The sequence below is a fragment of the Cygnus olor genome, chromosome 20 (genome assembly GCF_009769625.2).
Source record: "Cygnus olor isolate bCygOlo1 chromosome 20, bCygOlo1.pri.v2, whole genome shotgun sequence".
Lineage (NCBI taxonomy): Eukaryota > Metazoa > Chordata > Aves > Anseriformes > Anatidae > Cygnus > Cygnus olor.
In genome coordinates this window covers 7,469,092-7,496,967 of record NC_049188.1, presented here as the reverse complement: position 1 = coordinate 7,496,967, position 27,876 = coordinate 7,469,092, and the positions used below count along the sequence as shown (strand labels likewise).

Below are 27,876 nucleotides of genomic sequence, written 5' to 3'. Positions count from 1 at the left end.
AGGACGCTGCTGGGCGTCAAAATAGGTTTTATACAGATTATTGGAGCTCAGTATACAGGTTTAAAAAAAACCACACACAAAAAAAACAAAATAAACGAGAAAGAGGCCCTGCTCTAGGCAGCTGTGCGGCCTCGCCTCACAGGGCGGCTTCTGCTCCAGGGAATGGCCGCGCTGAGGCCCTCGTGCAAACAAATGAACACCGAAGGCACAGGTGACACGCGTGGGGAAGCAGCTCCTCGCCCTCGGACGGACAGACAGACGGACAGAGGGCAATGGGGAGGCTGCAGGGGCTCCTCCTGCCCCGCCACCAACAAGAGCTACGCACCCCAGCGGGGCCCACGGCCTAGGAAAAGCTCCCCTTTACAAAACGACCCAACCCCACTCAGCTTTAAAAGAGGCACCGACCACACTCCCCAGGGAGCTCACGCACACCCAGTCCTGACGAGACTTATTGCTAGTGGGACGATGTAAGGCCAGCTCCGTCCATCGCCTGCTGCCGGAGAAAACGCTGCCCCAAACAGAGCTCTCAGAGCCATTTGAAAAATCAACTTTAATATAAAACCCAACTGCGGCTCTTGTTAGAGCCCTCAGAAGCAGGAAAAGGGTGGAGGTTTGGCAGCATTACTGCTGGTGTGCCACAGCCCAGTACCTGGGGAAAAGTCACAGCCCAGGACCAGACCGATGGGAGATGGGACCAAGCAGAACACAGACAGCCAGGGGCTCCTTCACAGCACCGTGATGTGGGACAGGAGCATGGGGAATGCTCAGCCTCATCCCAGCCCACCTCCCCAGACAGATCTCAGAACATGCTTCTTGCCCCAAAACACCCCCTGAAAGAGGGAAGAAGGTATGCTGCCGTCCAAGCGTTATCCTCATCCTTCCAGGTAGCTGCACAAAACCAGCAGCCAGCTGCCGAGATGATCAGCGAGGCCACAGACAAGGTTCTGGAGGGGAACTGACCACGCCCAGGGGTCCTTGCGAGATAAGGCCCAGCAGCCTCTGATAGGGAAGCTGCTGCTCTGCTCCTCCAGAGGAGACCCCGTCATACGTTTGGGTGCAAACACATTCCGGAGACACCCCGTGCAGGTTCATGAACCTCCCTGGGCTGCTGGAGAAGAGAATCAAATCAGGGCAAAGCGTATGTCCAAGGCGGTGCTGCAGTGCTTGGCTCCTGCACCCCAGAGGGAAAAAAATAAAAAAAAAAATAAAAGAACCAGCAGCAAGAAAATAAGTGCCTATATTCTAACCCCAGACTTCTGCCCAGAAAGCACAAGAACTTCAGAAACTTATAGATAAAGGCTTTGGAAATCATGTTTCAGGCATCCTGCCCTTCTGGGCATCCCTTCTATTCCCCACAAAACCAGCACATCTTGAGGATGCACAGTGCAGCTCCTCTTCCCACCTTCTTGCCAAGTGCTACAGAACAGAATTTGGCTGCTTTTCCCTTCTTCAGCACTGCTCTTCAGCCCTTCCTCATGCCTTGCACCAGGCCCCCGCAGCAGCAGACACTGCAGACACACAAGCAGGTGGAGCTCTTGCTACACACTTCAGGGACGCTGGAGCAGCAGAACAGAGCCAGGCCAGCAGGCTAATTTGATGCCTGCCATTGCCAGAGCTTGACGAGAGGTGTTCAAAGCACTCGGATCACTAAATGGTATTAGCTGGACAATGACAAGCTGGGCCACAGGCTCCCCTATGGCCACTCTCTGCTGTTCCAATAAGGCTCAAAGCAGTGGCCAGGTTTCACTGTTTCCACCTGAATAGAGGTGGACTTGAGCAAAAGTGGAGTCAATTACTAGTTATTTTCTACAGCATCCACCACAATCAGTTTTATCCATTTGCTTAGAATAATCTCCAGTTGCGCTTTCAGACACTGTGCTGCTGTAACACTAAGATGAGACTCCAAAAGCCAAGTCCACACAAATAAGAAGCAACCAGGGGTGATAGGGACAGAATTTCTTCCCCAGAAGTCAGGAACAGCAATTCTTCAGAGCTGGCAAGCTGTTGAACTTGGTCAGAGTTCACTGAAGCTCTGACATTTGCTCCTTTCTCCAGTTCATATCAAGAATGGATGTCATCTCCCCCAGATTTCAGCATGCCAAGACCCTGCTTGGAACTAGCAATGCATTAGAGAAGCTCCACAACCACTGCAGAGAAGAGCAGGCCACAGCATCTCAAGATGGGGAAAAGCTCCAAGGGAGCAGCTGAGAACCAGGTGCAGTCTATTTCCAAGGGCTGCTCTGCAGAACATGGAGTCAGTGATGGATCTGGCTTCCACCACGTACAGAGTAAGAAAAATGAAATCAAAACAGGTAGAGAAACCACTTTGGAGTGTTGCAACTATGACCCCATGCGGGTCTTGGGGCACTTCCCCACCATCTGCTCCCTGTGTTGAGATGCTGGGGAAGTGCTGGGAACTCTGCTGGTCACCCTGTTAAGTTACCTTTCGAACAATGTGATGTGAAAACATCCAAACCTTGACCTAAAATCATAAGCCTTGTCCTTAACCCAAACACAGCCCCTAACACCCACTGATTTGCACGTACGTAGAAACAGAGCAAACAGCAGAGGGAAGTCAGGAGCTGCCACCCACGTTTCTGAAGGACACAATCCTGCAAGTTAATGTTTCAAAACTGAACCACAGGGATCATCGCCCCCCTCCCACCGGGGCTGGTCCATGGGAACCTCCTTTCCTGTCTGGGAGGTGTCAGTGTTTGCTGGAGTATAATGTTTCTTCTTCAGTGTCTGTTTCATCCTGGAATTCGTGGCTCAAAAGGGATTTCTTTGAGCCAGTGGACATCATGCGGATCTCGTCCTCATAATCATCGTGGTGCTGCCGGAGGCGGTGGAAGCCGTCTTTGTGTCTGTTGGACTTGATTGAGCAGACGCACCAGATGATACAGGCAGTGAGGACCAGAGCAGACATACTTGCACCTGCCAGAGAGAGGGCACTGAAGTTAATTCCACGTTCCCCACCCAAGTAGATTCCAGGTTTCTCAGATTCTCTCTTCCCTCCTACAAAATACGGCCATTTTCCTCACTTCTGTGGCCCAGGAGCAAGGAGCATGGACACAGTAAAGACAAAGCATGCAAGAGAGGTGCTTTCCGAGCACTAAAAATCCCTTAGTGCTTACCAAGTGTCACACCACCCAAAAAAAACTTGGGGAAGATCCAAGATCTGCTAGGTCCCAGCTAAATGCACAAACAGGCTCTCCCCATTCCAGTCATCTCAAGCCCCTTTCATGCCCCTGCAATACTCTCCCCTCCCTCCCTCCCTCCCTATCTGCTAGCCCAGCACCACTAGATCCAAGGGATGTTGGACCAGTCTGCAAGGACAAGCTTATGTTCAGAAGGGAAAGCAGGAGGTGACTTTCCAGTTCAGTGCAAAGAGAAGGGTGATCATCCGGATGAACCAGCCCAGAAAGCACAGCTCGAGGCTGTGACTGGAACTTTACCTGCAACAGTTACGACCAGCTCCCGAGGCAGACCAAATACCCTGTTTTCCATGTCAAATACAATGAACACAGAGCTGGGTGCATCGTGGCGTACCAAGACCTGCAGAGAGAGAGATGTGAGAATTCAGACCATCTCAGAGCTTACGTCCCTGTTAGATGTCCAGAGAAAAGAGGTGTTTGCCAATCAGGGCAGAACCAGGCAGATGTCAAAGACAAGTGTGATGTAAGGAAAGGCTACTGCCCGAAACAATTCTGCCATGCTGGGAAATTCTTCTCCATCCGTTATAACAAGGTAGAAGACAGCTAACGTGGGCATACAACCAGCAGCTAAACACAGCCAACGAGGCAGAGCCCAAGTATGAGCAGTGTCCTCACAGGACAGGGAGGGGAGAGAAGATCTCTGATCAAGGCACATACCTTCATATGCTTCTGTTGGTACCCGTCAGCTATCGCATTGATGTTATGCAAACCAGGAGCCAAGAGCACATGGAAATAGCCACCTTCTTTAGTATAGACCCTCAAGCCTTCATTAAGGACAATGGTAGCTTTAGAAATTGCCTTGCCACTCTTGTCCTGGACAAATCCATGGACTCCCTTGTGAACCTGAAATAAAGCGTTTCAAACACTTCACGTTCAGATCCAAGAGTATGGCCTATTTGTTACCTAAAACAGGACCTTATTCTTCCCCTCAAAATACAGCACTTTCCTAACGCCCTCCCCCTTAAGAAATAAGACTGCACAATATTGTAAGCACTGCTCAGCCCACTAGAAGGCAAAACAACACAGCAATTTAACTTCCACGTCAACACGTTTCCTGGCCACTTGATGCCTCTTTTCAATCCATTCCTCATTCAGTCTACGTTAGTCTCTAATTAACAAGGCACCAATAAAAACACAAGCAATCTCCACACTGCTCTCTTCCTCTCCCCTTTCCTCACCCATCCCACTGCCTTCAATCCTTGCCAGAATTTCTTCCCCCAGACTGTGGCTCACCTCCACGAGCATGCTAAGCAGGGACTTCCTGTGGTCTGCCCACAAGCCAGGGAGCTGCCCTGCGCTGGGGAAGTAGCAGCAGCTGGTATAAACTGTGATCTCAGGACAATGACCAAACGTAACACTGAAATCCTGGAGAGAAAAAAAAAATAAAGAAAAATCCCACACAATTAATAAAGGTGGTACTTAAGTTTTCCAAAGTGCAGTTAGAGGTGGCTAAGCTTTGCCCAGACAGAACAAATATGCTTTTTAACGCTCATTTAAAGCTGTATCTGCAAAGATGGCAAGCGGTGTACTGTGACAAATTACCTTCATACTTCCCAGGTGACTGTGCCATTCAGAGCCACGGATCACACCCCCAGGAATATTCTCATCTGTGAGAGCAAGAATACAGCTATCAGACATATCTGCTCCTATAAGAGTACTGCACAAGCTGGCAGGGGGTTAAAGGATTGAACCAAACATACCTGACTTATTTGGACAGCCTGGCTGGCCCAAATGCATCAATGGATGGTTGTTTGCATACACAGATGCCAAATGCTTCAGTGTTTCTTTGTTCTCCACTACAAACAGAAAGGTGAGACATTGGGAGTGCAACTCCTATTCACTGGGAGAACAGATTCTTATTCTAACCCCACGATCCTGTATTAAACAGTCACACACATTGTTTCTGGGGGATTCCAGATATCCTCCGACATTGAGTGGCGGTAACATAAGCGGGCCTTATATTGGTTTTGGCAAAGGAAAAGCTGATATACTGTTGTAAAAACGGAAATAATAATACAACTTTCAATCCCTAGCTGAATCCTGTGAGGATTTTCAGCTTTGTTTTATGGACTTTCAGTTATTCTCTAGAAATAAAGGGCTGAACACAAAGGGAGGCTACGGGATACCACCAGTGGGAGAACACCAAGAGGACAAGCTCTTACACTGTGCAGTCATGTGGCTAGCCAGAGGCTAGCTGTGCATGCGAGACCCTGGAGGAGTCAGTCATACCTGTCTGCGTGGGCTTATCAAATGGGTAAGTGACAAGCAGAGATCCACCATCCAGTGCAACAGAGAGGCTGAAATCCTGCTTCAGTATCAAGTTCTCTATGATGGCTTTGGTCTCAGGCTCTCGTGTCCCTGAGTACCAGGAGTAATTGCCTGTGAATGAAAACAACAAATAGAAAAGGGAATTGACAACAGTTTCCTCTGCTATTTCAGAGGCCAGAAGTATGTACTTTGTTTATGGCTGAAATTGTCTGCTGCTTATTTTAAATATATTTGTTAGATTTCAGCAGATTGCACCTGAAACATTAAGTAAAACACCTAGTCCATACTACCCATGGGTGGCATTTATCTGCAAAGCTAAACAAATAATACATCACTATTTCCCCAAGCTATTTACTTTTGTGATACAGAGGGTAATTCATGGGTGTTTACTTTCTTTTACTGTCACTGAACTGCCACTATTGGAAGAAAGTACTTGGGGATGATCCCAGCCAAACCTGGCCAGAGAGAAAACTTCCTTTCCAGGAAGGGTGGGGATAGCATTAATACAGAGCTCTGCAGATACACCATGCAGTTAAAAAGAAACCATAAGAGCACGAAAAAAGGAGACTGTTCCCAGGGACCATGAGTAGAGAACATTTTCAGGAACTTAGGGTTGAAAGAAATCAACTAACAGGAAAAAATATTAAGTATTGTCTGATCTCTGGACTATTCCTAAACAACTCTGCTTCACCTTCTCCTTTTCAAATAAAGGACTGACAATTATCATCTGTAAGGAGTATTCAAGCTTTGGAAGCTTCCCAGCAGCTGTGCTGCTTCAGCTCCGAGGCGGGAATGCTGCTCTTTTTACAGGTAGACCCTGTAACCAAATGACTACACCCAACCCTACAGAGGCTAGCAGATATCTACTACAGCCTGCATCTGTACAGGGACACCACACATCAGCTTTCATTAGTTTGCTTTACTTGTGAAGTCTGTGTCCAGATCTCTGCCATGAGCATTCGTGTGGCCTATCTTCGAGGTGCAGCCTCTCTCCTGCGCTATCTCACGTCCATCTGGATTCAGGGAAGGCACAATCACAATCCGCGTTCGGTCAATCAGCTGAAAAAAGCAGGGGGAAACAGCACATAAAGTACAATTAGCAGGCCTCGTTTTCTCTACACCTCATTTACCTTGCTCTTATCCTAGGAACAGCTGCTTATATTGATTTCAGTGGTTCCCACTGGCCCCATGGATCTCACAAGGCCTCCCCTTTGTGCATGGGACCACCGCAACCTGCAAGCCAGTATTAATGAGACAGGTCTCTCTCGATGAGCACTGTCTTCTCAGGATATAATTGGAGGGTGCCAAGACCATCATGCCCTCACATCAGCTCCTCACCTTTGTAACAGCAGTGTTCTTCTTGTAGTTCATGCAAAGAAATTCTGCCAGTGCCAGGAGCAGCTCCGTACCGACGGGGGCGTTTCCATGAATACCAGCAACAAAGCGGATCTTGGGCTCGTCAGGCTCGGACTGGTTGGGCTTGTTGGAGATCTCAAGGGACCAGATCTGACGGAACTCAACACTCTGACCCAGACTGCCAAGAGATGAGAAACCAGAGCGTCAGCTCAGGAACAGAGCCGCTCCCCTGGCCTGGCCTTACGAGAAGTGCCGGTGCGGAAAGGAACTGCTGCCTAGACCACAAGTGACACACAAAACTCAGCCACATCACAAAAAGAAGATTTGCAGCAGCACCGAACCACATCCACTGTGAACATCAGTCTGAACACAAACATCTGTGTGAAAAAGCACCCAGGTAGAGGTGAACAGGACACCCAATGCTCCATATTTCTCTATATAGCCTACAACACCACTCCAGATGTAGAATGGCTAAATGCCTCTGTGCTTCCTGTGTGTTTGTTTTTTTCCTTCTGTTTTGTTTTTCCTCCCCTCTCCCCAGTCAGTGCAGGATACATCTGGACATCAAACTAATTTAGAAAGCGCCCAGTTTCAAGGACAAAAGCAGGCCTATTTCCAATAGAAGTTGTTGCTACAGTTGTGCCTTTAAGTTAGCAAACTGAATGCAGGCAAAGCAGGGAACACAATCGGGGCTGATGCAACTGGAAGGACAATAGAGGCTACAGATCAGAAAGGCAGCCTTGGCACCAGCAGGGACAGCACATGAGCACATTGTGCCTGGTGACAACAAGCAATCAGGGTCCCGGGGACAATGAGACCGGATTTATGCCTTTTAACATTGACAGAGGGTAAGTGCTACGGGTCACAAAGGTGAGCAGAGGACAACAGACAGCTGGTCACCTGCAGGGGGGCAGAGACCTTGGCTCAGAGCACATTAACTCAAACATCTCACGCTATTAGTTAAAATCTGAAGGCAGATAGTTTAAAAAGCCATTGGATTTGATGATCCTCATGGGCCCCTTCCAACTCAAGATACTCCAATTCTAAGGCTTGTAAGCCAAATTTGAACGCTTTTGCTGGGAACTCTTTAGCAGGGTAGATGTCATAAAGGATTTGGAAAAGGGAGGAAACAGAAAACACGAAACAAATATTTGCAGATACCTGGGGTACCATTGCTGGGAATATCACTAGTCCCAGGCAGCTGGGTAGCTGACAGCACCCTGGGTTCGTCAGTAAAATGAGGTCTCAGGAAAAAACACAGGGATGTGGTCTGCAGGTCCCTGCAGCCCATGATCTGCCACCATGCCCTTACACACGGGGCTCCTCTGAACTCAGGCACCACAGGGACGGGCAGAAACAAGCTCCCCACCTCTGCACTGCGCTCACAGCTCATTATTTCACTACTTCCCTGCCACAGACTGCTGCTGCTCAGGGAGGAGCTGAGCATTGCTGCTTTGAGTTTTCACCTGGTGAGATTTGTGATGTGCGGGTAGTTCAGATAGAGGCCTCGGAGGAACTCAGAGAGGTCCTTGTAGGGGCGGTATCGGTAAGGAGAGACTTTCCCCGACGAGGCAAGCAGGAGGCGCTCCAGGCCGTTTTCAGCAGACAGATCTTTGATCAGAGTCTCAAACTCCTTCTCGTTGGGGTCGCTGGTGTCTGGGGTGTTCAGGACCGGCACCTTCCCCTCTTCCGCTTTGGCGTCTGTCCGTGAAAGAGTGAAGTTGACCTGCACCCCACCTTTGCTGTCGACTTCCACGGTCTTAGTGACTGGATCGTACCTGCCCAGGAAGAGAAGGCACAAGGCGATGTCAGGGGCCAAAGCTTCACACACGAAGCCATCCCCCTTGCTGACTAGGCACTCAACGTGGGACTGCTCTCTAGCCAAAGGAAGCAAGCAGCATAAAAGCAAGCAGCAAGAACACTTCAAAAGGGACAGAGAAATGGCAGGAGGACAGGGAGCAGCTCAGAGCCCTGCATGGCACTGAGCTGCTTTTGGCTCAGGTGTTGCAGGGTTACGTGGCAGACTGGCAGGACAAGAAGTCAGGCAGCTTTAACCCAAAGAGCAACAAGCTTTTGGCAGCTGTTGAAGTAATTTCTGCGGGCAGCTGCCTGCGTGAGAATTTCCCCTCAAGACATCAGGTTATCAACTACTTCACCGCACCACCTCCAAACAAGGGAAGATTTGTACTCTGCACTGTCACCAGATTAACAGTCCCTGACACCAGAGTAGCACGATTTTGTTAACTCTTGACTGGGAAAATCAGGAGTGCGCTGTGGCAATCGTGCAGCTGTTTGTTCCCTGTGCAGTGACGCGCTCACCCTCGGGCAGATGCTGTGACTTTGTACGTCCCCTGGACCAAGAGGCGCCAGTAGTCTCCGTCCTTGTAGGTGGTCACGGGGTGGTCGATGTCGGCAACGCTGATGGTGGCGTTGAGAATGCCCCTTCCGTCCGTGGCATCCAGCACAAATCCCCAGATGCCGCGGTGAACCTGAGCACAGACCCGGAGCCCTGCTCAGAGCCAGCCCTCGCTCTGCCCCCACCCCACACACCACGGCGGGAGCGCTGACACCCAGACCCCACCAGCTCCCCGGGAGGCTCCGCGTTTCCAGAGGAGCGGCACGTCCCAAGAGGGCTCAGGTTAAGCCCGCCAGCAGCTGGCATGGACAAAGATCACCTGAGTACAATGGGCAATTGTTTGGCTCATGATGCCACCACAGCACGCTCTGCTCCACACCTTTGTTTGCATGCCCCAGGTGCACCGCACTACTACCAGCCGTGACCCAGCTGGAAATGGCACATAAGGGCCACCAGCCTAGGGAGAAGGGAGGTATTGGTAAATAAAGTGCTCACACCTGCATCACCTGGCTGCTGTTTCCATACAGACTTTTTGGTATGTTGAGGAGGGGAGAGGGGGAATCGAGGCATGTTTGGATGGGAAGGATTTCTGTGGAGCAGGGACCTAGTCTGGCCAGGAAGCAGCACTTGCCTCAGTGTGCAGACCAACCTGTTTATTCTGGCACGTCTAATCCAGACCCCAAGAGGCAGCTCACGCATGTGCTTGGGCATCAAATTGGCTCACCTGTTTAATGAACTGGAGGAGAGATCTACGGTTCTGCTCCCAGTACTTCGGCAGCTCCTCTGCTTTTGGGTATTTCACACAGCCCAGCTCAATGGTCACTTCAAAGCAGTTTGTATTTAAGTAATTCCAGTCCTGCATCCCACCTACAACAGGAACGCAAGAAAAGTTTTGACAAGGTCTCCTGAAGGCAGAGTTGTACCACAGCTCAAAAAAAGATTAAAAATCAGTATTTCATCTTTCTCTAGTATCTAACAGCATGCATTTTATACTGAAGTGAAAAGGCTTTTACACAGGGCAAGATTCATGCTTCAAGGGGATGTCAAAATAGCAGACTGATAACCAACCTTCTTGTAAATGCCTTTCATACTGCTGGCTAGCCAGAAATACTACACTATAAATTCCTTCCCTCCGGAATGATTTAATCTGGGTACATTATTTAAGAGGTTACAAAAGAAACCCAAATTCCCACAATCTGGACTGACCAACGCAGAGTTTGTGATTGATGAAACCGAATTCTTTAAGCTGCACATGCATTAACTTGGAGATAAACGAGAGACTTAAGGTTGACTTTACCTGGAACGTTGTACCACTGGGCCCCGTTTGTGATGCCATGTGGAAAGTACTCTGTGGGGTACATATCCTTACAGGGGCTTCCCTGATACATCTTTTTGTTTTCCTGAAACAAAAGACGTGACACGTGGAGCTCAGCCTGTACTCTACAGCCACTGGCACTTCTGTCCCAACATTAGTCACACGCTCAGTGTTACCAAACAGAGCTTTCAAGCAGGTGTGCATTTGTACAGCTGCAGCACCAGCAGACTGTCCCACACCCAAACACAACTCGGACATCCTCACTCTCCTCCTGGTGTACATACAGCATTTTCTAGCACCCTTCAGCACACGTGTGTGTGTAAACCACTGCTATGGGCCCCGTGTCTGCACAGAGCTCTCCTACAGTGCCTGCAGGCAGAGCACACTGGCCATCCAAGCATGGAAAGAGAGCGTCCCACAGGACCCTTCTGCTGTGACCCGAGGAGTCTGCACATGTGGGTGCCTGCTCAAAGGGCTCATGACAGCATCAGGAATTACCCTAGCAGGATGAGCTGTTTTCCCATTAGAGCTTTACCTTGGAGTAGGAAAGTGCCAGCTGCTGAAACACAGCATCGTCTGGGGATTTACTGTATATGGCTATTCCTTGTTCATCGTCATCAAAGGGGTAATTAACCACCAGAGAACCTGCAGGGAAGACAAGATTTGACTTGAACTTGCATGCTTTTCAACTGATCCCTCAGCCTAAGAGAATAAGTTTTTCTTTTCCTCTGAAGAGTGCCAGGGACCAAGTCTCGTGCTTCTCAAGACTTGGCATTAAACACGTAGCATTAACACCAGTGGACAGAAGAGACAACAAAAGCACAGGAAAAGATAAGGCCACACCCAACAAGGAAGGTGAGCCACGACACATCAAAGCTTTGGCTCTTACATGCAGGAGGGATGAGCACAACCTCCTAATAATCCCTTTCACAGAGGGGAGAAAGCAAAGGAATACATTTCTTAAAACACACACAGCGCCCTTGGCCCAACTGCTGTAGCTTTTCAGCCTTCTGGAATTTATGGCAAGCAGCTTATAACATCTCTGGCTTTTCCTAGGCAAGCTGTACTAACGGTACTGTGGGAACCCAGACACCACCGCTGCTGGAGAACTGCCAGCTCTTACCCACGCAGGGTACCTCTGCACGACAAAATGAAACGTGCTAGCACAAAGCAACCACCTGCAAGTTACCACAGCTACAACAAACCGTCTGGGGAATTAGGGAATAAGCTGTAAGACAGACACTTAGTTTAGATCACTCTAAAAAGATAATTAAGTTACAGCAAATTTCATAGTTCCGCCATGCAATTCAAGACAGGGAACCCTCAGGATTACATCTCCTTCCCTTCAATTTGGAAGTACTACAAAGCCTCTAGCAGCCACAGCATTACCACATTCACAGAACCAGCTGCTGACAGGAAAGCCCATCCCACCTGCCCCATCCCTTAGCGGGCAGTGTGCTACCTACTGCCCAGGGCACGTGCTCCCTTCAGAGAAGCGGGGGCGATCCTCCCAGCAGCCTCTTCAGCTCCCTACAAACATGCTCGGGGACATGGCTTTCAACCTGTTCCCAGCTTCTGATCCAGCTTCCAGCAGTGTGAACTCCAACCTACTAACAGTAGGTTTGTTTTACTCTTTTTTTCTATAGGTCCTTTGGAAATGGCCTCATCCCTGGTGCAGGAACCTGACTGCCTTTGCTCCTGCCACTTCAAGGACACTTAGGACTGCGAGCTCTCTGCCCGATCTCCTCTGTTCATGCCTTGATTGCAGTGGGGATCTCTCTGCAAACCCCATCCCTCAAACCTCAGTGCTGAGGAAGCAGCCTGGCTGGCTGACGTACCTCCATGCAGGTTTGCTGAAAGCACGAACGGGTAAGTCTTCAACCAGCTCATGACAGCGAGCGTTTCTGGCTGCGGAGGGTCTGTCACCTGGAAGAACTGATCCGGGAAGTTCCGGTTCAGGTCGTAGTTGTTGCTGTTATTTCTGCCAACGGTGCCTCCTCTGTCTCCTGAAAATGAAACACACGTTCAGCCTTGTGCCCCATACAAGTTCCCCCTTCACTGTGGAGGCTGTGTCCTACTGCTGAAGATCTTCACACTATCAATTAGCAAAAACCAGCAGAGAGCACAACAGCGCTGGCTTCCTGCAGCCCACAGTGACAGGACACCCACACTTTCCTCCAGTGAGAGTGCCCAAAGGTGTCCAGGCCACAGCTAGCAGGAAGGCAGTGAACCACGAACAATCCCAGCAGCTGGGTGTCACGACCACAGAAACCTCAGAGCTCACCTTCTCAAACCAGCTGGACAAGTTCTTTGTTAAACCCACGTAGAGCTCTAATTCCAGAAAACTGTTCTGGACAGCCTTTGTTCTATCAGTCTGCAAAAGCCATGCAGTTTTAAGGACTTCCCTGAATGTTTTTGCCAATTTCAACATCACGATCAAAGTCTGTGTTATCCTTGGACAAGTGCTCTGCAGACTGCCTGGCTCCCACATCACATGTTACTAAGAGCATGGACCAAAGCACAGCAAGTATGAGCTGTGTCAAAGGAATGTCTTTATTTTTAATAACCCTCGGGATAGCCACAAACCGTAAGGGGACCCAAACAGGGGTAGCATATAGCATTGCTGAAGCGGAAGAGCTCTTTCCGACCACTTCAAGAAGCAGCCAGCCACCCACTTCCTGCGGCGCGGGATCTGCCCCACTCATTCCACAGCACACCCCAAGTCCCTTCTCATCCTCCCTGGGCAGAAAGCACTGGTGCTCCAGCAAGGTTTCTCAGAAGTACCACGAGCCCCAACTCTTGTTCTCAGAGCTAAAACCCCCCAGGTGTTTCAGCACAGGCAGCACTACCTTCCTGGGACTTCTCGTAGCCATCTGGGTTCATGGACGGCATGATGTGGATCCGCGTGCTCCGGACCAAGTCAGTCACTTCAGGATCCGTGCCGAAGTTCTTGCAGAGGTACTCGATGAGGTTCAGGAGCAGCTCTCGCCCCACAACTTCATTCCCATGCATGTTACCAATATACTTGAACTCTGGCTCACCTGCAGACAAACAGCCACGCCAAAGAGACAATTATAACCACTACAGTAACGCTTGGAGACGTTTCATCACCCTGACCATTGCACTCTCAGGCCTTTCTGCAGGCTAGGGGGCATTTACTTTAAACATACCCTTCTGCAATCACACCACCAAAAAGGACAAACACTGCTGCAGGGAGAACCCTTGGTCCTTCTGTTCCCAGAGCCCCACCACCAATGCAGATGTCCCCAGGAATGCTCCTTAACTCACAGCAGTGCCACCCGCTGCGCCTGGTCTTCTGAAAAAGCATGCTGTGAGGAGGAACTCCATTTCTCTTCAGACAGATGCCAGCTCTACATCCCTTCCTGCCCTTCCCACACCCCAAAGCAAAGGGTCTGTCGCTTGCATTTGTGCCTTGCTAGAGAGAATTTGCAGCGTTACCTCCTTCATGGATGCCGGGGTTGTCTGAGATCTCCATGACGTAGAGCTCCCGCAGCTCCACCGACTTGCCCACAGAGTAGAGGCGGGTGATGCTGGGGTACTCGTTGGCGTACCGCCGCAGGAAGATCTCCATGTCCGAGAAGTGATGGTGGCGAAAGTCCACGGGTTGGACTGCTTGGTGGTGAGAGGTTGTGCCCGGGGGCTCTGCCTGCGCAACAGAGGGCGTGCCGGTGGAGAGAGGAGCAGGCGTTGCGGTGAACTGCGTGAGGTTAGGGTCTGGTGCCACCACAGTTGGCTGCAAGGAGAAATCCACTACTGTTGCATCTCCCTCCTTCACCTCAACGTTCTCTTTGGTCACTGGTGCGTAACTGTGGGGGGAAAAAAAAAGAGCTGGCTTCAGCAAGGAGGCTCTGCAGCCTCTTAACCTCCACTGGACGCTCTCCAGCTTCCTCCTCCCAGCCTGAACACACTGGGATGTTGGACTAGGGGAGAGATTCACCAGCAAACAAGCCGATGGGGCTCATCCCACTGCCACCGGACCCAACTGTGCTGCTGCCCTTGCTGTGTCAGAGGCACAAGTTCCTGTTTATGGGGAAGAAGCCACGGGTGCATCACAGGGGTAGCTAGCTGCAAGTGACACATTTACACCCAGGCTTGAGACAACGCAGGCTCTTACTGGGGTGACCCTACTCCTTTCTCTCCTTTTGCCCAGAAGTAAGACGAGGTCGATATAAGCAGTCAAACAAAGGTGACAGAAGTGCTGTGCACCCAGCAGCTCCCCACTGCAGCAGGGCACGGGGTGAATAAACACAGCTGCAGCTCTAACCCATCACGGAGTCCTTTACTGCTGCAGCTTCCAACCAAGCCCCCTAAACACACACAAGATGCCCCTGGGGAAGAAATCACGTAAAGTAAGACGAGCAGTCAGCAGTGCAGACACTGGCTGCCACAGAGACGTTACCCCATCACAACTGCGGTCACGTTGTAGGTCCCAGGCACGAGCAGTCGGTGGTAGTCACCAAATTTGCCCGCCGTGATGTTATGAGCGATGCCGGCAACAACAATGGTCGCGTTCTCCAAGCCAGCCCCGGTGATCGCATCCCTGACAAAGCCTTTCACACCGATGTGGACCTGAGGAAAACAATACAAGGGCCTGGCTGAAGACACGAAACATCAGTGCAACTGCATCCTCACCCTGCAATCCCCTTCCCTCCCATCCCCAAAAGAGCAGAGCAGGACAGCTGCCAAGCAGAGACAAGCCCAAAGTTCAGACAGTGCTTGGCCAGACAGCAAGGACGGGAATTTCAGCATGCACTGGGAAGGCAGCAGCTTTTCAGAACTGATCCTCCCTAGCAAATCCTCTCATTCATTGACATGGGCACAGAATAGTGCGAACACAGCAGGGCTGCAGGCCATACCGAGGGACGAAGTGCAGCTGCCTCCCTTCCCAGCCTAAACTGTCCCCTACCCAACCCACACGTGGGCATGTGGAAAAAGCCTGGAAGATGGATCTGTGAGCCAGGGTCTCAGCTGCGTGGCTTGGTGCTTTTGAAGACCTGAGATTGAAGGCACTGAGGCCATACAGGTACTCTGCATTACGTAGCAACACCTGCATTTCTCAGCCTCTCTGCATCCCACTGCGCCCCACGAGGCCCCCCTCAGAGGAGCTCTGCTATCGCTGAGGATGTGGGAACTGTGGCAGAACCACAGAGATAAACAGCAGCTTTGTAGCCTCTGACCTCCACGCAGCAACTGCAGCAGCTGTGTTACCGCATGCAGCGAGCTAAGCTACCAGAGCATCTGAACGCAGTGCTCTCAGCCCGCCGGGGACGCAGGGCTTTCACAGATGTAGCCCCCACACCCCGTCTCAGCCCCCACTACCTTCTCAATGAAAGTAAGGAGAGACTCCCGGTTGTTTTCCCACTCCTGCTGAAGCTCGGAGGTCGGCGGGTATTTGCAGCAGGACAGCTCCAAGGTGATCTCGAAGCAGTTGGCCCACACGTAGTTGTAGTCCTGCATCCCACCTGAGGAAGTTAGGCAGAGACACGTCACGAGAGCAATGCGCAGACATCCCCCCGCAGGACCCACATTCTGCCTGTTGTTCGGCTCTCTAGGGCATCTCACCGAGCTGCTGCCGGAGCCCCAGAGCGAACAACCTAAGCAGAAAAGTCAGATCAGATCCTGGTGAAAGCCTGTGCTGGGGCAGACAGAGCCCTCTTTCTCCCAGTAACCACCACACTGGGCCATTCAGATCAGCTGCAGACCATCCCTTTGTCTTACTGCTGCCAGCTGAACTCACCAGCACAGCACCTTGTGGGTTCATTCCACGGCAAAGACATCTGCCAGACACTACCTTCGTATTATCTGGATTTCCCAGAAATCACGTTCAAGGACCACACAACTGTTCTCCCAAAAACTCTTAGAAAAACTAGAGGCGAGATGAAAGAAATACTTCCCTTCCTCTGCTTCCTCAGCCTGGTCTTTTCCTCCAGCTCTGTCTCTGAGGATCTCCGTTTGTTTGCTGTTTAGAGCAGCCCTAGCAGAGTCTGACAGAGGCCCTGGGTGACAGCACGCAGCGAACAGCTGCAAGTCCCCTTCAGCAAACCGTCCTGTGGATCTGGGAGGGCAGCGACACCTTCCCTCACCTCTGAGGACTGCCGTAGCTCTGCAACAGCCAGGTCCTGCATGAGCAGACCAGGACACAGATTTGTCCACCTGTTCCCCGAGCTCTGGAGCCATGTCACCAACCTCCTGCCCCACGTCCTCTTGAAGGCAGCCGTCTCCAGTAATTTAAGCAACGTTGCAGCACCTGGGGGCAGCTTGATAGCTTGCTGCTAAGAGTACCAGAAAACAGGAGCGCACAGAGCTGTTTCACAGTATTAACCTTACCTGCTTATTCTTGCCTTTCAGGGAAACCACAGGTACTGCTGCAAATAAAAAATGTCACCTTGTCCTAGCAAGTGCCATGCCCTCATTTACTGAAGGTTACGTTCAGCCCTCAGCAAACGAATCTGTTTTGTGAGCAGGGATGAATCACGTACCAGCAGGACTCCAGGTCCCTGGGTATCAGCACCCACGATCTGGAGCTCGGACTCCAGCGCGCTGCTGAAGACTGCAAATATTCAACCCTCTAAACATTCCTGGGAGCTTTCGATAGTAAAAAACCACCGCAAGCCTGTGGAACAGGTTCCAGAGTCACCCCGACAAACCCCGGCATGTGACTGCAGCCACACAAGAGGACCATTCCCACAGCAAATCGGGCGGCTGTGTCCACGTGGAAAAGGCACACCGCTTCAAGTTTACACGTACCGATTACATCCTCTGGGTCACAAAACCTTGCACAGCCACACTCCGGGCAGGCTGGCATGCCACAGCCTTGGCCACCGCTGCCCAGCTGGCTCCATCCCAAGCGCCCAGCAGCCCCAGGACCACGCAGCCCAGAGCCCTCCCCACCGCAGCCCACGGCTCCCACCATGGCCAAGGGGCAGCCCAGAGGGGCCCAGCTCTCTTCCGGATCAGCTGAGGAAGCCAAACTGGCGCTCCCAAGGCCACCTGCCACAGAACAGCTACGTGCTTGCCCTGCAGAAGCCTGCTGCCAGCTAGGAACTTCAGAAGGAAGGAAACCAGAAAGCAGCCTGGGTCGTGCCACCAGCCTGCGGGATCCCAGCAGGCAAGTCTGTAAAAAATGCACACCTAGTACTCCCAGGCTTTGTTTTGCCCAAAGGACTACACAGGTGCTATGCTAAATAACCTCACCGCTTTGTCTGAACAGCTTCCTAATCATTCACAAGCTCCATGACAAAGGAGGGACCCTCCAGGGTGCCAGCCGGTTAACCGGATCGATGCGGCAACCCAAACACACTCCCTGGCATTCGCAGGGGCTGGGATAACGCACGGCCAGGAAAAGCTCTCAGCAGCACTTTCCAAGCACAGCAGCCTTCCAGTAAGCGCGGCGGCCGGGAGCACTCACTATGCAAAAGGGCAGGGACGGCTGTTCTGAGTTAAACAGCCCCGCGGCAGCCCGGTGACACAGAGCCGAGCAGTGCAGAGCGGGGTACCGGAGAGCAGACCCCCGGGGGTCTCCGAGGGACGGAGCCGGACCAAAGATGCCCCAGTTCCTCTCGGTTCTCCTGCGAGCCTGCTGGTAAGGGAACAGGAGGATTTATCATAGCAAATCAAATGTCCAGCGCAAAGAGAGCACTGCACCTTGTGCACAGGCTGAGATTCAGTCGGGAAAGGGACTTCTCTATCCTGCACGAGGGGCCAGAGAGCGTCTGAGGACTTTACAATTCTGGAGCTCAGTCCAAGAGGTTAGAGAAACAAGGGCTGTGAATCTGATACGTACTCAGTTTTACTCGGCTCCTATTACCAGGCTCAGAAAAGTAGTCCACAGCAGGCTGCTCTCTCGCCAGTAAACGCCACGCAGGGTGAAACAATTTGCCAGCCTGCAACCATCTGCTCCTAGCAGGACGCTAATGCATTTGAAAACATCCATACATAAACCAGAGCCATTAAGCAGCATATTTAGTGCTTCGACTGCCATTCAAGTAAATTTAGGACAGATGCTCGCCCATAATAGAGCAGCAACGGACTAAATTAGAGCTTGGTACATCAATTTTGGTAAAACTGTCTCTTGGAGAAAGTAGTCCAATACACGCTCGAAAATTTGGACTGCATCCACTGCACATATTTGGCCTTCACACGGCCCCATTGCGGAGCAGGACGGTTATTTTTACAGCATATGGAATTACGTATTTTTCCAAATCCCAGCTGCACAGCCTCTCCGGGCTAGGCAGGAGATCTGGAGGCGTACAGAGACCTGTACAGGGCCCAGCAGGAGCAGAGCTCTAGGCTCAAGGAACTGAGCAGGAAAGGCACACCCAGGGTAGAGGCTGTCAGACCAAAGTGTTTACATTCTACCTGTTTGGGTGTTACCTTGGATAATTCCTTATATTTATTCCACTTTTTTTTTTTTTTTTTAAATCACAGGGTGTCTTTTAGCCCTTGTAAAGCTTCAGCTCCCGGACCGGAGCTGACCCCTCGCTCCCAGTGCAGGATGGGTCCTGCCCAGAACAAACCTCTCCCCTGCTCTGTCCCACACCTCAAGCAACAGGACTGCACTTCAGCAAGGATCCCAGACCTGCACAGTACACGCTGCCAAGCATGCCTCTGCTCCCTGCCAAGCCCCACAGCAGGCAGACAGGCGGGAGAATGCTGCTCTCGAGTCAATCCCGGAGCTCCAGATACCATAAATACACCAGATGCCAGGAGAAGCCTTTCGGGCCAGCCTGGAAGGCCTCCATTTTCAAAGTGCGCCGTGCAAAACCTCTCTAATTCCAGCTGCCGCTGGAGCAGACATGAGCAGATAAGAGACCTGGAGCTAAGTCACAGCAGAGAAAGGCTCCTGTCGGCTCTGCAGAGAGAGCAGATGGCACAAAGCAAGCTAGAAACATGATTGAAAACACAGCACAAGTTGCTTACCCTAGCACAGAACCGATTGTCTCAAAGCACGGGAGCAGTGTAAGCAATCAGCAGCAGCCCCAAAAAGGCGGAAGGTTTTGGTCCAGTAGTCTGCAGTCATTAAAACTCAGAGGAGGTGAGGTCCCAGCCTCCAGCTCCAGCAGCTGCACGACACAGCCCAGCACAGCCCCGCAGCCTCCCGGGGCTCTCAGGAAGGAGGGCAGCGTCTTCCCAGGTCAGCCCTGGAGCTGCAGCACAGCAGCACCCGCAGCACTGCCCGGCGGCTTGTGGGGGATGTGAGAAGAGGCATCAGGCCCTCGAATCATCAAGCCAATACTCGTCTCACAAAAAGAAAAGTTAACAGTAGGAATTTCATGAAGACACAAGAGCAGCTTGCTGTGCACATCCCAGAAAACCACGGCTGATACCTACCACAGCTCACACTGCGCAGTTGCCTTCTGCCATGCCCAGGAACCAGAGCCCACCGCAGGGCTGCCACAAGCACCCCCCATTCCCATTTTAACCGCTCTGACCGATGCCACCAAAAGCTGCTGGGAAGCCGAAGCGGGGCTAGAAACCACGGCAGAAACACAAGGTAGGGGATGCACACGGATCCTGCACTCCCACGTCCAGAAATTCCTTCTGGGAGACACCAGGAACACCGCAAACACCTGGGCACAGACATTCAAGCCAGCAAGGGAAATATGTTTTAGGAAGGGACTGCAAGTAAAGGAAAGGCCTCCCAAGGCTGCCCACAAAATGCCCCATTCAATGTTACGCTGACTTCGCCCTCTGAATTGGGCTCTTTAGGAAATAAAGGCAAACGTGTCCATCCCACAGGTGGTTTTTCTTTAAATTCATGGCCTCTTCCGTACAGCTGGCCTTTCTTCTTGCACTAAGCACGACCCGGATCATAAACCAGCCCAAATTCCCAATTATTTTCTTGATCTGAACCGGCCACACAGTGGTTAAACACGCTGGAGGTTAAAAGGAAGGAAGAGAGAGAGCGTGCACCACCGAGATAGCCTCTGAGCAGCGTCCCTGGCACGGGCGTGCTTATCGGCAGCAGCTGGAACGCAGGAGCCAAACTCGGCCGTGTGGCAGGGAGCCACACTTCCCTGTGAACACTTGACCTTAAGAATGACTCCGATGGTTTCGCATTGCCACCTCAGCCTGATACACACAAGAGGTTGCTTGCAAACCCAAATGGAAGTTAATGGGGTCTGGCAGCGGCGTCGGCCCGAACCGGTGGCTCCAGGACAACGAAGCTCGCGGCAGTTGGCTTTCCGGCACGTTTGATTTCACACGATAAAACGTGGCAGGAAAATTTCCACCTGTTTGAAACATTTTGTTCTCGTTTCTTCGTTTTTGCTGGCTGTCGTTCACTCACGTGGAGCCTGCAGTCTTTCCTGGCACGACCTGATCTGCGAGCCACAGGCGCTTGCCCTGCACCTCTCCCCACGGGCTCTGGTTGTCACTCAGAGCTCAGCCCGGCCCCGAAAGCTCCCGCAAGGGCACCGGGACTTCCCCACCCTCATTTCACTGCAGATTGAAATTCTGCGGTCACCGGGGAAGGCCTCTCGGTCTGCGTACAACTGACTGCCTATCCACTGCCCAAAATAACCGTCGATGCCTAAAACCCCGAAGTGACCCAGGAATTTCACACAGCACCCAAACACACGCCCTGGCCTCTGTGCTGTTAGTTCACCTGTGCTCTTTCCCGGGATCTCAGCTCCTGCGGGTCACGCTTCAGCCTGGGACATGCTCCGAGGGCTGCCAGCACCCTCCTAACAGCAGCTAGATGTAAATTATGGCCTGGGGGAGAGACAGCACAGGTGCCAACCTCAGCAATACTCCGTTCCGGATTAGTGTCAGCGCACTTTCTCTATAATCTCTGCCTGTGAACCCCCCGTACCAACAGGACCGAGACCGAGGTTGCGGTTTGTCACAGCCCGAGGGTTTGTTTCCGCGGAGGCTGAAAGCTGGAGGCTACCACACAGGGTGCAAACCGCAGCGCCGGCAGCACAGAGCGAAGCGGTCTCCGGCTCACACCTTGCCGCTTCCTGCGGGAGGAAGGCAGCAAAGCTCAGCTCCCACCAGCTGACGAGGCAAAAGCAGCCTGAGAGGCTCGCAGCAGCCACCAGCAGACCTCCCGAGGGCAGGCTGGCACCAGCGGGCGTTTCACGTTCGAGCAGGAGGACGAACAAGTGAACGTTGCGGTGAGGTGCGCTACTCGCTCTGCGGGCAGGGGAGCAGAGGCCGAAAGCTCTTGAACAAGCTCCCAGTACACCACACTTGTCCCAGTTTGGTGAAGAGGCGAAACCCCCTCGAGCTGCAGCTGAAAACCCCATCGACTGAGACGTTCTGGTGGCTGTTGTTATCGGCAAACAAGGCGGCACAGATCATCCAGGATATCCTGTTCCGTCATAAGCAGATGCACGAGATTGCACAAACCTTCCTCGCGCCGGACTTTCCACGGAAGCAAAGTGAACCTTGAGCCAGTAAAACGCCAGCAACGGTGTGCCCGGCAGGGCGGAGGGAAGGAGACACGCTTTTTCCTTTCTCGCCAGTAGCTATCTTGTTTGAACACTGCGTCTTGTTTGACCAGTGCAATCTTCAGGAGTGATTCAGCCGCTGCTGAAGTAAGGACTTCCTCTTCCAGCTCGGCTGCCACGTGCTCAGGCCCAGTAATGGAGCGCCCTCCTCGCTTCCCAAGGAACACGGAGTCAGGGCTGACAGATGACTCAGCTCTGAAACCCATGTCTTGGAAAGACACCATCCTTCCAGAATTCGTTAGGCGGTAAGCTGTTAGGGATAAACCACGCTTGATTTCTCTGCTCGCCCAGCGCTCCTGCCATTATCCCTCGGCCCTAGCAGGAGGGAAAGCAGAGCAGCCCAGACACAGCAAAGCAATGCAACTTCTCCATATCAATTATGCAAGATTTTTGTTTTGTCCTCACCACAGAGGTTGCCTCGCTGGCTGGTGAGTCCGCGATTGTACAACTTCCACTGAGGGGGCATGGAAATGGTGAAACTTCTTCTACTGACCCAGCCAAGATTTCTCTTCCCGCTAGCTCACGGAGTCTTTTCCACGAGAGCATCTCACTACAAACCGGCCTTTAAATCTCAGCAGCAGCAAAACCAACGCACACAGAGCAGCCCAGCCACTTCCACGCAGAAGCGGCCTGCTGGTACTGGAGGTAATTTGCTCTCCTCACATCATCTCCCAGCGCCGCTGCCCAGTGGAGAGAGCAGGAGCTCTGCTGGGAGCCTCAGCAGGCTGGATTTGGGATCCCTTCTAGGTCCTGCTGCAAGGAGGGGCAAACACCAGCCGTGCTGCTTGTCTCCCTCCGCAGCACAGCTCTGACAGCGGAGCATTTCACAGAGAAGGTCCTCGCCCCACTTCCAGGCAGAGAAGCTAGGTTAGCACACGCATTTACATCATTCTACGGGTTTACAGCAGGCTATTTTATAAATCATTTACAAAATAGCTAGTTTAAAGGTTAAAAAAACCTCGCAGAAGACTGACATTGGTTTCAGTTTAATGCTGTTTGGATTTGCAGTGTGTTGGCAACAGTTTCCCCTTTCCTGTATCATCATGAAAATTTATTGACTGTCTTGAGACCTTATGACAGCTCATTCGTTAAATGAAGCCTCCTCCGTGCAGGGTAACTCCAGCACCGAGCGGGGTCAGGAAGAGCCCTCCAGTTTGCTGGGACCTATTTCCTACAAACGTCTCCCAAACTGTGATTCACCAAACACTCGCTGGTGCGCCTGCGATGCCACTTCACGTCGTTTCAAGCTGCTAGAACACATTCCAAGCTAAAAATACCCCCTCACCTACCCTCCTTGCCTCGGTGACGAGCAGCACGGTTTTGGATATCACTTCTCAGTGGAAGCACGAAGCTATTTCTAAGGCTCTGTTGCGTGACCCAAGCCGACAGCGAGAGCGATTCAGCAGCACAGCTTACCTTCCACGTCGTACCACTGGGCGCCGTTCGTGATGCCGTCTTGGAAGGTCTCTCCCTCCTCGCCGGGGCAGTTTGGTTTGCCAGTCCTCATGATGGGGTGATGTGAGGCGTAAGCTTTTGCCAAATATTTGAACACTTCGTCATCAGCTGATTTACTGTAGACTCCTGTGGGCCTGTGCGTGGGGGAGTCATCGTAGGGATAGCTCGCAACCACCGAGCCGCCGTGAAGATTGCCAGAGAGCAGAAACCTGCGGTTGGGAAGGAGAAGGAATGGAGTTGTCACTGGAACACCGAGCGAGAAGCCAGCTACAGCCCTCCAACCAGACGTCCTGCTGCCTTCCCACCCAAACCGAGCTCCCCGCAGCCTCCAAACCCCCTTTGGGATCAAGCAGATGAAAAGGACCCACGGGAAGAGCTGCCCAGCAGCAAGTTTTGGAAGAGGAACCACTCAGACCTTTCTGTGCGGGGAGAACTGCCGCTGAGCTGCAGCTACACCAAGGTTACGTTACAGATACGCGCTCCTCCAGCCCCGAGGCCGCTGTTTGACAAAAAGATAAACTGTTCCGGGAGACAGAGCCCCTCGCTTCAACGCCAGCCTCCAGCTCAGCACGCAGGATTGTTGGAGCATCTGAACAATGTCCAAGTGGGAGCACGTCGGGGACGTCAGCAGATTTTTGCAATAAACCAACTGTCAGGACTGGTTTATTCGCTCCCCAAACCGACATCTGGCATTACTGGAGATGAAGCAAGTTTCTTCCTCCAGCCTAAGACAAAGTCCTCAAACTCCGTGACAGACACAGTGCGATGTGCACAGCGCCTCGCCGAGCTCTGAGCAGTGCTTGATACGCACAACAGAACTGACTTGCATAAATAAAATCTGGACGAGTGACAGAGCTGTTAAAATCTTGACTCAGAAAGTACAACAGCATGGCATGCCCTACGTCGCGCCCTAATTCGATCACTCAAAATTAAAGGAGTAATTGTCTCTGTTCTCCCTCTTTTCACCAAAAACAGCATCAAGGCAAAAAGAGCTTTACTTCTCTTTCAGCCAAACATGATTCCGTTTCTGAGCAGAGCCAACATGACCGATACCTTTGCCTTGCTTAAAAAGGACACGTGAATTGCAACACTATCTCTTTTTTTTTTTTAAATCAAACAGTTCTGTTTACCCATTCCCTTCAGTATCAGTGGCTACCTTAGCGTAACAAGTGGAACAGCAATACCTGGTGCTGCCAGGCAGGGGGTCGCACAAAGCGCGGCTTTCTTCATGTTTTGGCCTGGCTTACATGAAAATCTCACCTCAAGCACTTGCAAAATCATTGAATAGAGACAGCACAAGGTATTTTCAAAGTGACAATGACAACGTGGAAGGTTTCTCTTGTAACTAATTCTGAACTGAACCAAATCTGGAGGGCTCCTAGCGCACACTGGTGCCCGAGAGCTGTCCTAACAGATCCTTAGGACAGGCAAGTTACTGGTGCAGTTCAAAAGTTCTTCTAAAGCAACAATTCCAATGGGTGCTGCCACCTGCTAAGTTTCAATCAAGATAATTCTTCAGACAAACCTTTGCTCCCCACAATCGAACACATGCTGTACAATGCCGAACACTGCACATCTCCTTTAGACCCGGCCAACAGCCCCCAGCACACCATGCTCAGTTTTTCTCTGTCCCGTTTTCGGGGCGGGTGCAGAGCCTGTTGCGGCACACTGCTCCCAGCTGACCAGACTCCCACTCTGGCTTCCTCCGCACAACCGTGCACGCTGCGCTTTGTGGTTCGGACACGGCACCCAACAAAGCCTGCTGAGCGAGCGCAGTGCCAGCACCCAGCCCTGCGGGGCTGCCCAGGCCTGAAGCCTGCCGGGCCAGCCTCCACAGTTCTGCCTCCCCAGCTCAGCAGCCTCCCCGCCCTCACCCCCTTCCTCCAGGCAGGAAGGGAAGCACCAAGGGAGCAGCGGGGGCACCCGCAGCTCAGCCAGGCTGGAGAGGAGCGGGCGAGCAGCAGCCCCCGGCCGAGGCTGGCGATGCAGGGGGCCGCAGAGGCTGCGCCCAGGCAGGCGGGCACAGGGCAGGGGCAGCACCCTGCGGGCCAGGCAGCCGGAGGGCTCTGCCCTTCCTGGAGGTCCGGAGGCCGCCCGAGGAGGCCGAGGGGAGGCCGGGGGGTTCCCCTCCGGAGGAGGCCGGGCCGCACTCACTTGTTGCGCCGCATCCAGGCGATGAGGGCGCGCACCTCGGGCACGGGCTCCAGGTCGGGCTGGGCGGTCCCGAACTGATCGGGGAAGCTGCGGTTGAGGTCCCGGCCGCGGCTGTTCTCCCGGGCCCCCGCCGCCCCTTCGCCGCCTCCTCCTCCGCCGCAGTCGCCCTCGCGGGCGCGCTCGAAGCCGTCGGGGTTGAGGCTGGGCAGCAGGTACACGTCGGTGGTGTTGAGCAGGCGGCCGAGCCGCTCGTCCCCGCCGGCCCAGCCCCGCACCAGCTCCCGGGCCAGGCGCAGCAGCAGCGGCCGGGCCAGGGGCTCGTCCCCGTGCATGTTCCCCACCAGCTTCACCTGCGGCCGGCCGGGCAGGGCCTCCCCGCCGGCTTCATCCTCCTCCTCCTCCTCCTCCTCGTCCTGCCGGGCCTCGGGCAGCCCGGCCGTCAGGCGCAGCACCCACAGCGGCCTCCCTTCCACCGAGCGGCCGATGCTGAAGAGCCGGGCCAGCCCCGGGGGGGCCTCGGCCGCCAGCTCCCGCAGCGCCTGGCCCAGCTCGGCCGCGTGCAGGTAGCGCAGCTCCCCGCCGGCCGCCGCCGCCGCCGCCGCCTCCGCCTTCTTGATGTGAGCGGCGCCGGCAGGGTCCGGCAGCAGGCACACGGAGAAGGACGCCCACAGCAGCGCCCGGCCGAGCCCCCGCGCCGCGCCCGCCATGGCCCCGCCGCCGCCGCCCGGCCCCGACCCCAGCCCCGGCTCCGGAGCCGGGAGGAGGAGGAGGAGGAGGAGGAGGGAGCGGGGCCGCGGTGCTGTCGCTCCGCCCCCCCGCGGCCAATGAGCGGCCGCCGCTGGGGCCGGAGGGGTGGGGGAGCGGGGAGGTTGGCCAATGAGGGGTGGAGGGGAGAGGAGCGTCAGCGCGAGGGGGCGGGGCGCCCGGCAGCTCCGCGGCGCCCCCTTGCGGGAGGAGCCGGGGGGGGGGTGTGGGGAGGGCTGGAGGGGGCTGAGGGGGTTAGGGGGGTCTGGGGGGGCCCTGCAGCCTTCGGGCCGCCCAAAAGGCCCCGCATGTGGCCGGCCAGCCCTGCCCCAGCGCCCAGCGGTGCCCCCCGCGCCGCGTGCTGCTGGAGCAGAACCCCCTTGGAAATACACAAGCGAGCCAGGGAGCCGCAAACGGAGCCGAGGCTGGAGGAGGAGGAAGGCGCGGGGTGGTCTCCTGCCTTGGCACGCCAATGAGGGGTTCAAGTGTGGCTCTGCTGCATGGCTGCCCGGAGGGAAGCGCAGCTGGGGCCTGTCCTGGCCGCCCCCAGCACCCAGCCCCAACCCCAGGGGGGTTACGGGCACCCCAGCGTGGTTAGGTGTTCTTATGGTCATCCCCGCACCCTTAGGTGACATTACAGGTACCCCAGCACCCTTAGGTGTCATTACGGGCATCCCAGCACCGTTCGGTGTCATTACGGGCATTCCAGCATGGTTACGTGTTGTTACGGGCACCCCAGCACCCTTAGGTGTTGTTACAGGCATCCCAGCATCGTTAGGTGGCATTACGGGCACCCCAGCACCCTTAGGTGTCATTACAGGCACCCCGGCACCCACAGGTGTCGTGTACAGCGCTGCTGTGCTGCGGGCTATGGCAGAACAGGGCACCCAACAGGATACGTATCCGAGAGGCTTGATATAAATAACACTTTGGGGGTTCCGCCATTCAGATCTTCGCTACTTCCTTTTTCCAGGGAGGCGAAATGACAAGGAATAACGAGCACAATAACTTACTCTGCAAACAGTGTGTGGCGGCCCACAAAGCGCTGAGAGCGGCCATGTCCAGCAGCGGGTCTCATCAATTCCTGTTTAACTTTTCGGCAGTATCTTGTACACACATCTGCTTCCCAGCTCCGGCATTTCCTGTCGGGGGTACAAGCTCTGAGCCTAGCACATCAGGCTGCGGTCTTCAGGGCAACCGTCAGCTGTCGAACCTTTGATCTCACTGCATCCAGGGATCCCCTGCACGACAGATCAGATGATGCGAACTTTTGTGTACGCCAAGCGTGGTACGGCAGCGGAAGGGCCCCGAGGAAAAGGAGAGCAAATTGGCTTCTCTTCCTCGGGGCTCATCTGCACTGCACAGTCATTACGAAGGAGACGAGCAGGGAACAGGGATTATCCATCAAAGAGATGTCCCTGATCTAATTAAACTGGGAAAGCTGAAAGACCTGGGTCACCAGGGTGTTTTTAAACCAAAAGGGAGAAGGAACATCAACAGGGAATCTGGCAGTCCCACAAGTGGTCACAGTTACGTAGG

At 53.3% G+C, this 27,876-nt stretch overlaps 1 protein-coding gene across 2 annotated transcripts; it reads right to left on the bottom strand.

Moving 5' to 3' along the window:
- Positions 1-10: 10 nt before the first annotated feature.
- On the bottom strand, positions 11-27,875 carry CPD (carboxypeptidase D). 2 transcript variants are annotated; one of them, XM_040532689.1, is made up of 21 exons: positions 27,351-27,875; positions 23,401-23,648; positions 15,851-15,993; positions 14,931-15,100; positions 13,970-14,337; positions 13,360-13,551; positions 12,349-12,516; positions 11,046-11,155; positions 10,493-10,595; positions 9,920-10,062; positions 9,159-9,328; positions 8,306-8,617; positions 6,822-7,017; positions 6,407-6,542; positions 5,445-5,594; positions 4,916-5,011; positions 4,758-4,822; positions 4,449-4,580; positions 3,873-4,058; positions 3,456-3,555; positions 11-2,934 (listed from the first exon to the last, which is right to left on the bottom strand). In XM_040532689.1, exons 1-21 carry the CDS (start codon positions 27,413-27,415, stop codon positions 2,708-2,710), a joined length of 3,480 nt encoding a protein of 1,159 aa, XP_040388623.1. In that variant the 5' UTR covers positions 27,416-27,875; the 3' UTR covers positions 11-2,707. The 2 variants fall into 2 exon arrangements, with proteins under 2 accessions (XP_040388623.1, XP_040388622.1); XM_040532688.1 differs by lacking the exon at positions 27,351-27,875 and adding an exon at positions 25,594-26,306.
- Between the last annotated feature and the right edge of the window lies 1 nt (position 27,876).